At 34.2% G+C, this 14536-nt stretch overlaps 1 protein-coding gene and 1 long non-coding RNA gene across 11 annotated transcripts in view; both read right to left on the bottom strand.

Moving 5' to 3' along the window:
- The window catches only part of LOC147842616 (uncharacterized), a 1013036-nt gene that overhangs the window by 646244 nt on the left and 352256 nt on the right, over positions 1 to 14536 (bottom strand). The gene's annotated exons all lie outside the window — the stretch shown is intronic.
- Positions 1 to 14536, bottom strand: part of slc44a5b (solute carrier family 44 member 5b) — an 80827-nt gene that overhangs the window by 25445 nt on the left and 40846 nt on the right. For all 10 annotated transcript variants that reach the window (XM_087263451.1, XM_087263449.1, XM_087263452.1 and 7 more), the window contains exons 3-7: positions 9462 to 9535; positions 6119 to 6203; positions 3525 to 3609; positions 3289 to 3417; positions 941 to 1001 (exon numbers count right to left, since the gene is read on the bottom strand). In XM_087263451.1, coding sequence (XP_087119577.1) covers positions 941 to 1001; positions 3289 to 3417; positions 3525 to 3609; positions 6119 to 6203; positions 9462 to 9535 — 434 coding nt within the window. The remainder of the gene's footprint in view (positions 1 to 940; positions 1002 to 3288; positions 3418 to 3524; positions 3610 to 6118; positions 6204 to 9461; positions 9536 to 14536) is intronic.

Here is a 14536-nt window from a genome sequence, read left to right as displayed (position 1 = left end):
TATTTATAATTAAGAAATCTATATCTATATAGATCTATATCTATATCTCAAGAACAATCCAGTGATATCTCTGAGATTTTAGTTATATTCCCTCTCTAATTTTGATTGTATGTTTTGTGCCTATGAACTAAGATGATTGACATCCTGCCACAAGATGGTGAGAGAGACCGCATAATAAGTCCTTAGGGGAGAGAAACAGCATTTGTTTCAGGATAGGTTTCAAACTACAGCTGATCAAATCATTATAAAACAGGAAAGTGACATTTAAAGTTGATCTCTTTCTTTTGTATGTTGTAGAGCTGTATTTATACCATTGTAATCTCATAGTGTTTGCTTTGCTCTGGCTTTTCCGGGGTTAATTATTGTAAAATGATATCCTGATTGCAACAGAAATACTGGGAAATCTCTGTAGACTGATGGCATTTCATGTCGTTCAGCCTTATAATCTTAAAATGCGAGCAAAATCACCTGTTTTGTCATCACTTCAGACATTATGCAAGAGAATCATTCAAATACTAGCTCTAAAGTGATGTTTGTGAAGTAGCAACAGTTTCTGCTGTTCTGACGTCAGCTGCAGATGGAAAGGAATGGCAGAAGAAAGTAGCTCCTCATACAAAAGAGTTTTTAGATTCTCCATGTTTAATTTTCTTTTTATATACACAATTATGCCATTGAACTGTTGTATAAATTCAATATCACACTCGTAGCAGTGCGATATGGCTGTATATCGACACTGGTGGAACACTAAGGCACTCGGTTATATATATTTATATATATATATATATATATATATATATATAAACCCTAAAATAAAAATGTAAAAATATTTGCACATAATTAGACTAATTTTGTGGACTAAAATTAATAATGAATTATAATAAAAAATGTCATAAAAATAAAACATGGTTCAGACTATGTATTCCTATTAGTAAAAACTCACATGGTCTGCTTGGCACAATCATTGAGGGACAATCTTCATCCCGGAGTACCTGAGAAATCGGCTGCCAGATGGGAGAGAGGGGGAAAAAATATAAGATTAAAATAAAATAAGACGTTTCACAAAAATAAAGCTTATGCAGATCTCTACAGAATCTCTCCAGTATGTCAGACCTGGCTCAAACACAGTCACCATGTGTGAAAATGTGTGAAAATCCAGTGACTCAGCAGAATCAGATCATTGACGGTTTGCGTTGGTACATTTACGCACTGACATGAGATGAAATGTAGGCGCCTGCTGAAGCATAAACTCTGTGTGTGACGTATTCGCTTGCTAAGCTCAACCAACGTCATCACAAGTGCTAATTTATTCAACTGTAACAGGAATAAAATTAATCGTCCACCATTTTGAATTCAAACTTCTCATTTTAAAGTAATTAATATGCTTTAATTATTCAGTTTGTGTTATGAGATAAGGATTAGTCAATCAATTATTAATAGTCATTCCTACTTAACAAGTCAAGTCAGTTTGATGCAGATCAAATTCTTATTAAATCTTTTACAATGACTTATGAATCGGCTCAAAGAAGTGAAAAGAAGCATCAAAAAAGAAAGATTATTTTACAAAATTGACGTTACTGTGATTGGTATGCCAGCTTTATTCTACAAAGAGCAATTTCTAGACAATAAATTATTTTAGAGAAGAATAATGTGAAATACATATTAAAGAAAAAGATTAAAAAGCTATTTCAAAGAATCAAAACAATAAAAGTGTAACAGTTTTAATTTTTCTACCCCGTATTGGCGTGAGTTTTTCGGGTGCTCCGGTTTCCCCCACAGTCCAAACACATGCACTATAGGTTAAATAAATAAACTAAATTTCCCTGGTGTATGAGTGTGTATGGATGTTTCCCAGTACTAAGTTGCAGCTGGAAGGGCATCTGCTGTGTAAAACATATGCTGGATAAGTTGGCGGTTCACTCCGCTGTGGCGACCCCTGATATATCAGGGACTAAGCCGAAGGAAAATGAAATGAAAAATGTATTTTACATAAATTATATATAGATAATATTTTTCCACGTATTTTACATATGCAGATCATTAGATTTATTATTATATAATAATATATGTATTATATTTATACTATAGATTTATAAAATCTACTATACTATTTAATCATAATATATTTTTTCTGCAAATAATGAGTATCATACATGACATATTAAAACAAATCTTTTAAAGATCCATTTTAAAACCTTCAAGACACTAGGTTTTACATATTTGCATATTTGTAATACATTTTTATGTAATACAATTTAAAAGTTTACACTTAGCTGATAATTGATTATAAAGCATGTTTGGCATGCTATCCTGGGAGAGAGCCCTGAGCTCAGAAGATCCTCAAGCCCAGGGCTCCCTCCCGTTTGAAGGGCAAGAGGGAAGCTCAGGTAGTTCTCGAGAACTCCCCTGGTTTATCATAAATAAAGCCAGACTGTTAGGACCGATATGGAGAGATAAACTGCTGAATGTAAGGCATAGGTAGGAGCCTGACCAGGATCTCATCTACAGTGCCAATTGGGTTTAGTCAATTATGTCGCATGTCTTTGTACTGCTGTAGGAAACCCGGTCGAAACCCATGCGAGCACGGGGAGAACATATAAACACTGTGCAGAAACGTTGAATGGCCTACTAAGAACTAGAACCAGTGACGTCCTTGCTGTGAGGCAATAGTGCTAATCACTGAGCCGCCGTGCCACCCTGTCTAAGAAAAAAGGAGGAGTAGTGGTGGAAGGTGGGATTCTTCAAGACGAAAATGACTGAGGTAAGAAACTTTATATAAATTTATAGTGACTTAGGAATCATCTGATTGGTGAATCATGTGTTATCCAATGTGGGACCAACTGTGGTCAATCATAAGCAAGTGATCCTCTCAAAATGAGTTTATAAATAAACTCAACTTAATAATACTAAATATTAATAAACTGTAATACAATTTTAGTATGATCCTTCATTCTCTTAAATATATTCAATAAGCATGTCAGAATTAATATATTGTTTAATTTTGTCCTAAATATAGCTATTATTCTGAAAGACGATGAATATTACTCATTTCTGACAAGTTATTTAGGAGCATAAAAGCAGAACTTTTAATTGCATTCCAGATGTTTTTATATAAAACCACTTTTGTCATTTTTATTTAATGCAGACACTAAAACGGGACATCTTATCTCATCAAATATATAAAGGTTTTTGAAAACCCGGCATCTTAAAATATTCAAATAAAAGCCAGTGTGCGTGTTTTCATTCTGTCATGTTTGAGTTTAATCAAAGTTCTTGTTCTCCACATGGTACCTTATCAGGGTTGTTGAAGCCCGGCTTGCAGAATTGCTTGTAGTATTCCCAGGAGCCCTTATTGCGTCTGTAGCTGTATTGCATGTCAATGTATGTGGCAAATCTGTCTGGGCACTTGGATACACACAGCTGTGGCCGAACAAGAGAGGAAGAGAAACATCACATACAAACAAAGCCAGAGCCAAAATACAGCTTAAAAAACAGTGGCAGATGGTTCACGAGAGTGTCTGTATTACCTGAGTTGTAGGGCACTGGAGGTTAATGAGGACTGAAGGATTGGCACATTGTAAAATATTGAAGTAAAATAATATGGCTTTATTTCTGTAGGGGAGAAGCAGAAGGTGTTTCAGTTCACCTCTGAAAAATACAAATCTAACAATTATACTTACAAATACAGCTATGGAAAAAAATGAAGAGACCACTCGAAAATTAATTTAATAATATTAAAAATAATAATCATTTAACTAATAGACAACTTTAAAGGCAATATTATTAATATATTTAAATATTTGAACCCAGATATTCAAATAGGTGCATCTCAATCAAATATTATCCATTCATTATACAAAGTAAACATCAATAAAAGCTTATTTATTCAGATTTCAGGTGATGTTATATTAAAAAATATGCTTATGTCTGGTTTTGTGGTTCAACTGCCACAACTGGTCATAACAAATGCCACTTTTATTTTATAATTTTACACTAATAATGTTTTAAACAACAAAATTAGCGGAGAAGCAGAAGGCTTTACAGTTCACCTCAAATTTAACAAATATACAAACACATATGGGAAAAATTAAGAGACCACTGAGTTTCTCTAGTTAAAGTTTTGGGTTTGAGTATAAATGTGATTATTGTTTCATTCTGTAAACTAATGATGGCAAATTATTTTAATCAGAAAATTACTGTTGTGGCCCTGGACCACAAAACAGGTATGTTTGGCAATAGTTTAAAATACACTGAAAGGGTCAAAATTATCAAATTTTATTTTATGCCAAAAATCATTAGAATATTTAGTGATGATGTTCCATGAAGATATTTTGTAATCTCCTTACTGGAAATAGATCAAAACTCAATTTTGGATTAGTATAGACAACACGAAAGGAAATGTTATTAGTGTTTAATTTTTTTTTTAACCCACAAGTTTCATATTTTTTAACAGTTGTATCTCAACCGAATATTATTGTATCTTAGCAAAGCATAAAAGCTTATTTATGCAGATTTCATGTGATGTATGTATCTACATTTTAAGAAAAATTACCTTTATGTTTTCTGGTCCAAAGTCACAACTGGTCATAAAAACATCACCTTTAATTTATAATTTTACACCAATAATGTTTTAAACAAAAATACATTTATTATATATTTTGAGGAAATGCTGTCAGACTTTTATAGAATAAAACAAGTAATAAATAGTAAAAAAAACGAGAATTTCCAAGTGGTCTCTTAAAAAAAATACACATACAATTGAAGTCAGAATTATTAGCCCCCCTGTTCATTTTTCCCCCAATTTCTGTTTAACGGAGAGAACATTTTTTCAACACTTTTCTAATCATAATAGTTTTAATAACTCATTTCTAATAACTGATTTATTTTATCTTTGCCCTGATGACAATAAATAATATTTGACTAGATATTTTTCAAGACACTTCTATACAGCTTAAAGTGACATTTAAAGGCTTAACTAGGTTAATTAGGTTAACTAGCCTTGTTAGGCAAGTTATTGTATAATGATGGTTTGTTCTGTACACTTTTGAAAAAAATATATAGCTTAAAGGGGCTAATAATTTTGACCTAAAAATGTTTTTAAAAAAATTAGAACTGATTTAATTCTAGCTTAAATAAAACAAATAAGACTAATATTAAAAAATATTATCAGAGATACTATAAAAATGTCCTTGCTCTGTTAAATATCATTTGGGAAATATTTTAAAAAACAAGAAAAAAAAAATCAAAGGGGGCTAATAATTCTGACTTCAACTGTATGTACAGTGCTCAGCATAAATGAGTACACATCATTTTAAAAATGAATATTTGTATCCGTTTCTCAGTGAATATATGTGATATTTTGGTGCATTTGAGCAAAACAGATTTATGATACAGATATATTTATTAAAATAATATTTTAGTCACCAAACATATTTAAAAATAGAAGGATAATACATTTTAAGTTAAATATTTCAAAAAACAAAACAAAATTGTACATATTTTTATTTTCTCTTGATTTTTGCTCTTTTTAAAATTTTATTTAATATTTTTCCCTAACATATAATTTCTCTAACTTTTAATCCTTTTAATCCACTGCAATTTTAGAAAACACATGCAAAAATATGGATGCATGCGTTACAAAAAACAACAGCAAATTAAGAAAAGATTTTCCTCCGTTTGACAGCACACATGCTGCAAATCCTCACATTGCATACACAATAACAAATGCGCTGCATTTCACACAATGCAAGCAAATTGATGAAACGCGCTTCACTCTCACAACACCTACAAAAATAACGGAACACAATGGAAATGTTTCAAGTGGACCTAAAAACATGATCGATGCCGTTGTGCCATGACGATTGCTCATTGAAGTTGTAGGTGATCTTTAAAAGATGAGTTTTTGGTTTGATTATTTCAACATCCTAATTCCCTTGTCTCTTGTATTTTATTAGCCTAATTAACCATAACCTAAACAGTGAGGATTTGCAGCATGTGTGCTGTCAAACGGATGAAGATATTTTATAAATTTGCTGGCTTATTCTGTGATCGCATTTTTTCTTAAATTGCAGCACGTTAAGCTCTCTCAGCCACCGTAATTTGCTTTTGTCCTCATACTCACGCATTAGGAGTCTCCTGCTGACCACAGAATTGCCCATAGCTGTCTGTTGGGTAGACCACTTTCCGGGGGTCTCCATGCATCCATGCTTAAAAAACATAACACAAGTCATGCCAGCTGACAAGCATTTATTTCAAATTAATTCATCTTCATTTCAAACATCATTGCATTGTATAAAATAACCAAAACTACACCCATTATAAGCGAACAGGACAAACAGGAAAAGATGCACAAAAAACAAACTAAAAATAAAAGTGAAACCTTTATTGGTTAAAAGCAAAGAGGACTAACAGGAAAAGATGCATCAGAGACATATTAAAAATAAAGTGAAACCACCATCTTAATTTTGAGCATAAGAAGCTCTTTCTGTAATTGAATACATTGGAGTCTGTGACTTGAACACACACATGCACACACACACATTCTTAATCGTCTCCACTCAATTCTGCATGGTAAAGTGAATTTGAGCTTTAAGGGTCAAGGAATGTCACCTCGAGCCTAAAAGTGTCACATGAGCTGTCAGTGCACTTCAAAGGGCAACAGAAAAGCCAGTCATATTCATTTAGCCTAGTCAGGATTAAACCGATAAGACGTCAGAGAGAAGCGGACAGAGATCAGTGTGAGAAAGACAAGGATCTGAGAAGCTTTGAGCCTTACAGACACTCTTAAAGTCAGAGATTAATACAGAAGAAGATTCTATTTTGTAGATTTTCTTTAATTTTTTTAAACCAAAAACTACAGAATTATAGGGATAAGCACTTTCATGTTGGTGGCATTTGCTTTAAAAATACAGTGCTCAGCATATGCAAGTACATGCCTCACAAATAAAAAAAAATGTATTCATATTTTCTATTGGATGCTTTTCAATGGTATGTTTGTACTAGGGGTGCAGAACATGTCGATTCAGCATCGGTACCACAATGTGCACATCCGCAATAGTCACATCGCAAGATCTGCAATGTTGAATCAGGACTATAGTTGATTAGAAGTTAAAATCGAACATGATTGTCGAGTTATTGCAAAGTTTAACAATAAAGTTACCAAAAAATGGTGTCATTTGCATTTGTTTTAACGCCTGTGGCTGTGCACGCATTTCAAGCTAGTTTAAAGCATTCAGGCACAGGAAATTAATATTTTAGTAACTTCAAAAAAGATTCATTGTATTTATGTACATTATATATGCAATGAAGATTATACAGAGCTATTTATTTTACATTTAATTATTCAATTTGTTTACCTGAATACTTTTAGACTGCAAGAAAAACAACAAAGCATTTATTCATTCATCCATTCATTCATTTCCCTTCGGCTTAGTCACCGATTTATCAGGGGTTGCCACAGCAGGATGAACTGTCAACGTGTCTCCTAAATGACTAAATGCATATAAATTGTATTGTGCAATGTTTTCCTTGACTGAGCCCATCAAAACAGACTCCCCCAAAATTCATTGATTTTCCTTTGGCTTAGTCCCTTTATTAACCAGTGGTCACCTGGGTACAGACACAATTCACACACTATGGCCAATTTAGTTAATCCAATTCAGCTATATATCTCTTTGGACTGTGGGGGAAACAGGAGCACCCAAAGGAAACCCATGCTGCAAACACAGGGAGAACATGCAAACTCCACACAGAAATGTCAACTGGCCCAGCTGGGACTCAAACCAGCGACCTTCTTGCTGTGAGGTGACAGTGCTAACCACTGAGCAACCTTGCTGCCAACTTAAAGCATTTATTTCATTTGTAACTCTGGGTTAATTATGCAGATGATAGTCAGAACTATGTGCCGCCTAAGAAAAATTACTCGCTCCTTGATCGTCTTAGTGAAATGAAGGCTTGGATGACTTTTAATTTTGTAAGATTTAATGAAAACAAAACAGAAGTAATGGCTTCTGAAGGTACTGTTGGGACTGTTGGGAATTTGGGTTCATTAGCTCAGCATATTAGGCCTACAGTCACAAATTTTGGGGTGAAATTTAACTCGGATTAGAGTGACAGTTAAATCTACCTTTTTTTAATTAAGACAACTAGCAAAAAATAAAGCAATATATACCAAAACAACAGTTTGAGACAGTAATCCATGTTTTTATGACCACTCGGTTAGATTACTGTAATGCACTGTATGTAGGGAGTAGCAGGTCAGCTATTGCCTTAATGCAAATGGTGAAAAATGTTGCAGCATGCATGTTAACTTGTACTCGCAAATATGACATTTCCCCTGTGTTACCTTCACTTCATTGGTCGCCAGTGAATTTTAGAATACAGCTTAAGAATCTTTTATTTGTTTTTAAATCTCTAAATGGACTTGCTACACCTTATATCTCTGAGCTAATACACCCATATAAACACATTCGTTCTCTTAGGTCAGCTGATCAGCTTCTCCTGATTGTGCCCAAAACAAAGCGTAAGCTAAGAGGGGGTTGTGCTTTCGCTGTGGTAGGTCCTAGACTTTGGAATGATTTGCCACTGCCCATGTTTTCATTTAAATCAGCTCTTAAAACTCTTTTTTTTCCGTTGGCATTTGACACCTGATCTTAAAAACTGGTTCTTTTAATTTATGTGCCTTTTTAGGTAGTTTAGCTATATTTTATCTTGTAGTTTATGTACTATTATGCTTATTTTGTTGTATATTTGCTGTACAACACTTTGGCTCATTTCTGTGTTTGTACAGTGCTCTAGAAATAAAGTTTGACTTGATTTAATGTATTTATCTTGTGTTTATTACATTTTATGCAGATGCGCTCCACTATAAAATCATCCAATTATCATCCAAAATTATCCTAAAAATATGAATTCTTTCCATTCATTTAACCTGTTAAAATGATACTTAAGATCGCAACATGTGTTGCACAAAAATAAAATGATTTATTTTGCAATTCATTTATTTTACAATTCAATTAATTCCTATGATGCTAACTCCAGTCCTCAAAAATCATTCAAACATTGTCAATATATAAACAAGCAAACTATTAAAACTATATTATGAAAAAATTCCATCACATTTCAGAATTTTAATGCAAACTTTTATACACACACCCAGTCACCATGTTCCAAAACAAACAGCAAGCTGTGATTCTCCCAGAAACAGCGCAGGAAAAGAGCCTCTGACAGACAGCCGCATTTAAACATTCACTGATGTAACCAGACGTCAGAGTGAGTGAATGGGTTCCTGTGAGTCCTCTTGCTTTTTTTGAGAATGGATTAAATGAGTGTCTGTATGAAAACAGCCACACACGCAGCGAGAGGAGTGTAACTGCACATAATGACACTGCATTAGGCTGCTGTTTACCACTGACGCTCCCCTGCCGCTTCATTACGCAACGCTCACATTAATGACTGTAACTCACCCACTGTTCCCAGAACGATGTAGCCGAGGATGACGATGACGAAGATCACGCAGCAAAGCACGTCTGTGCAGCCCCTGCAGAGGGAAAGTGAGAAGAGTGGATGTAAGAGAGAGAATGAGAGCATTGCAGATTATATTTACATTCATTATGGCGTTTCAGTGTAAGCATTTGAGTTAGTTGCTCTGTATTAATCAAAAGTACTGAAATCAGACTTTTAGCATCACTGTGAGACATCTGTCTAACAACACAGCATTAAAAATAAATATGTCAACATGATGCACAGTATCATTCAAACAACATCTAAAAAACATCTTCCCCATTATGTAGTTCTTAGTGTGCCCCACACAGGTGAGCGGAATAGACAAACCACCAGTAGAAAAGACTTTCAGCTCTCTAACACAAAACCGACACTTGGATCTCCACCAGACACTTTCTTTCTAAAAAAAAATTTAGATTTATTATCTGCTTCAAACAGGTGAGTGGGCTTGACTCTTCTCTTTATTAACCCCACCCCACTCTCCCTATTCCAGGACTTAATTCTTTGAGCACTAACAGTTCCTTTGTATAATTAGCACTTCTTGTGTGTATTGCTTCTTCTTGTTGAATCGCTGAATGCCTCCCCAATCGTAAGTTGCTTTGGACAAAGTATCTGCTAAATAACTAAATACATATAACCTGTATTTGGCAATGTTTTCCTTGACTGAACCCAACAAAACAGACAACCCCAAAATAATTATTAATATTTTATGATTTAATATCCAAAATAAATTAAAGAAAAAAAATTAAAAAACATCAATAATGACCTGGCTGGACCTGGAGTATGGAGTTATGTTAGCGACACAATTCTGTAAGTAAAAATGAGGGGGACGTAGAATATCTCAATGAAGATATAATGCAGTATGTAAGATCAACACCCTGCAAGGTTGAACTAGGTATGGCACGCCTGGTTCAAAACACACATAAGCACAAGTTGGCAGATTGACAACACAAACAGGAGTGAGCCTGACTATCAAGCCTGTTCTAAAATAAAAGCAACGGCATGCCATAGAAGGAATATTTTCCAAATGAACACCTGAAATTTATATTTTAGATATGCTTCTACTTCTTGCAGTTGAACAACTGCAAGAAATAAAACAAGGATAAACTGGCAATGATCACCTCAGGTACACCTCACGTGCTTTGTTCAGTGTTAAATGCTAACAATGTGAGTTTGAATGCCATTTTACATGACATTTACTGCCATACTACTGAAAGCAGCAGCAGATTGTTTAACGTTACCTCAAAGCTTGATAATAAAACAAACTGTTTGAAATTGAACTTTAGAACTGTATCTTAAAACCAACACATATCAGTGATTCAGCATGTACATTAATAATGTTAAAGTGGTTTAATACGTGTTATTTAGATTATAAACCTTACTATTTTACTGGAGTGCAGTAAGTGCACTATTCTGAGCTTCTGAATGACTGTATTTAAATTTCTGTCATGTTACATCTAGTTCAGGTAGCCAAATTGCTTATCACTGTAAATCTCATCACGTAGTGTGTTGTTAGGACACAGGGTTACAATGTAACCTGCTCACCTAATGTTTACATTCATAATATTTATATTACGTTTCATTTCGGGGCTGCTACTGTCCACCAGAGGTCGCATTTTGGTCACGGGTATCTGCTTTAATAATTTAAAGTAATTATTTTACTTTAATTTTTTTTTTTTAATTCATAAAACAGTAACTATTATTTTGGGGTTGTCAGTTTTGTTGGGTTCAGTCAAGGAAAACATTGCCCAATACAGGTTATATGTATTTAGTTATTTAGCAGATACTTTTGTCCAAGCTTACTTTGAAAGCCTTCCTGACTGAATAAAAAAAATATGCGACATGTGAGACACATTTTGAAAGAAGAATTTTTCCCTGCTGACTGACCCCATCGGAACAGACCTGTGACCCATTTTTAGGGGCCGACCCACTAGTTAAAAGCAATTGGTCTACATTTCAGCTTTGCAGACAGAGAAAATGAGGCTGAGGTCACAGCAGGGCAAAAATAAGATTAGCAAATGTGCTGCATCTCCATTAACATATCACCTTTTCAAAATAGTTTGCAAAAAAGATAAGGAGGGGCTCAACATTTTGTTTTAGCATCAGTGTTGCAATATGTATATTTGCATTGGTCACATAACAGGATGTTTTATATCAAGTACAGATAGAGGTCAGAGACCCGACAGTCACCGCAGTTCAGAACACATGTGATTTGTGGATTAACTGCAAAGTTTAAATCACATACAGAGAAAAAATTCATCCCTCTCATTAATGCAATGACTAAAATCTGAAATAAAACAAGAATGCAAGCTAAAGAAATATATTTGAAATGCAAATAAAAATGCAACACTTAAGACACTATAAGACACAAGTAAAATTTAATACATAACAACTAGGCATGGGACGATAACAGGTTTCAAAGTTTACCATAGTTTAGAAAGTCAAGGTTTTAAAACAGCTAAAATTTTCTGTTATACCATTGTGCCAATGGTATATACAAGATTTTTTTTTTCCTATTTTATTTTACTTTTTTAGGGCAACAGATTCTCCAGCAGAAAAGGCCCTCCACATTAAGAGTGACTGGTCAGTGCACTATTAGAGAAAAACAAATCACTTTTTGCAGTAACATCCAAGCATGCTGGACATGAACAGTGCAGTGGTTTACTTTATTTCCAAAGAAAAGAAAGATATCCAAAGATGCCTTTTAAGTTGTTTATGAAACTAATGAAGATAGCACATGTCAATCATTTTATTTAATTAATTAGCCAGACATGCTTACTGTTCCAAAATATTTTAAATGTTTCTTAAGATAAAATATATACTGGTTGAATGAGGGAAAGTTACCGTTTTTATCCAGACATTTAAAAAAAAATAACATTTTTAAAGCAGCAATCACAATTTTGTAATACTGTGAAACCATGATATTTTTATCCAGGTTATCATGCAGTTACAATCTTATACCGGCCCATGCCTAATAACAACATTTAAAAAAAACTGAATAAAAAAAAACTTTCAAAAAATATAATCCATAAATAAAAAAAGATGAATGCAATGGCAAAGCTTACACGTCACAGTTTTTAAAATGTACCTAAATTATAAGCAACTGTGAACTGAAAGCTAATTAGTTAGCTAGATGCTAATGCAATAAAATGCAAGGAAGTCTTAGCATTACCAGCTTTACGATTTGATAATGTGTCCTTCCACTTGCTACAAAGTATGAATCACCAGCAAATTTACTTTTTATTATAAATTCATGTTAACTGATACACAGCCAAATGGTCCAGATCAGTAAACTTCAGTCTTGTGTACAGTAGCTCTCATCTGAGAAGAGGAGAATGATGGGGATGGTTTAAAGATTGTCATTTCAAATGATTGCTAAGCTACAAAAAAGCTACTGAGATTAAATGTTTTAATTCAAATGCTGTAATTTAGTTTAAAATATACATACTGTCACCCGGCGGATAGAGGACAATGCAGAGACTTTGGTGAGCAAGTTAAGGCAAAGGCTGAATCTGCTTGACTGTACTCAGAATTGAACTCCACTGTGTTATAAATGTGATTGTTTCTGTTTTTAATTGAAAGTTATAATTTAAAAAAAAGTTATAGTTAAGATGATTCAAGTGATATTTTTTCATTATTTTTTAAATATTATTAAATAAATTAGTAAATTACACACAGCTTTAATGTTTGATGTTTGGGATATTTATCTGCGGCCCACAACTCTCAATGATTTTTATTTTTTAGCCTGTTTTACAAAAAATTTGGGCACCCCTGTACTAACATAATAAAATACAAGGAAGTCATTGTCAGCTTTAATTGATTTTGTATCCTACGGCATGACACTGTATGAATCACCAGCTGACCAGCAAAATTACTTTTTATTGTGAATTTATTTTAACTGAAACAGCCAAATGATCCATTAAGACAGTAAACTTCAGCCTCATGTACAGTAGTTCCGACAGCACTAAACCAAATCTTGCCAACTCAAAGCACCCAGCAGGACAGCAGCAATGAGTGACTGAGCTTCTGATGTATAAACTACAAACCCACAGCCCCGTCAGTGTTCCCTGTGCTATATTTAATGCCGATCAACACAGACGGGAGTGGGTGTCTGCGCTGGGCCACTTTCACACAAAGGTACGGATCTGACACACTACTGAGAGTCACTGACATTTAAGGCAATACAGCTTGGGTAATTTTTTTAGCAGGGAGTGTTAATGGACTGAGGAAAAACTGGCCATCTAAGAATAAAATATGGGAGGGGGGCTTAAATGTATTGTATAATCATCCAAAAATGAACATACAGTCAATATTTACTCACACTGGTTTCGTTCCAACAACAAACTCTGTTATTTTTATATTGGTTATATAAAAAAAGAGCCAAGACTAGAACTTTTCTGATCCCAAATCTGCTGCAAGGAGATGTGTTTCTAACATTTGCATTCTGTCATTTAAATTGATGGGAATAACAGCAATACAAATCAGTACTAGCAGCGATACTTTTTTCAGTAACAGGTGATGAAATTAATTACTGTTTCCCCCATTACAACGCCGTTATGACAATAAAATGCGTGTTAATTAAGAGCACTGAAGCAGTTTCCATGCGAGGAGCCTCTTTCTCTGGGGTGGGTGTGTGTTTGGGGCTGGGGCGGGACACATAACCAACCAGTGATGATGATTGGTTTGTCTGTGAACGTGGTGTAACTGAAAACGTGATTATTGGCTTAGATAGAGTACATTTCCATCATTTGCCCATCAGAGGCAGAGTAGCTCAAGTATTCACACACAAGCACACGCACAGTCAGTGTGACATACACCAACGACCAAGAGTCAAAACGATGGCAAATCCAAAATTCAAAGATAGCTTTTGCAAACTGAAAATAGAAGCAGTGTTTTCCTTCATTTCCCCTGTTGAAAGTTTAAGTATGACAAATTAGATTTTTTTTAGGTAACGCAATAGTTACTTTCCCTGGTAATTAGTTACTTTTATAGTTGTGTAACTCAGTTACTAACTCAATTACTATTTGTGAGAAGTAAC

The sequence above is a fragment of the Danio rerio genome, chromosome 8 (genome assembly GCF_052040795.2).
Source record: "Danio rerio strain M-AB ecotype USA chromosome 8, GRCz13ab, whole genome shotgun sequence".
Taxonomy (NCBI): domain Eukaryota; kingdom Metazoa; phylum Chordata; class Actinopteri; order Cypriniformes; family Danionidae; genus Danio; species Danio rerio.
Note: the sequence above shows the minus strand (reverse complement) of the source record. Positions and strands in the feature narration are given on the sequence as shown.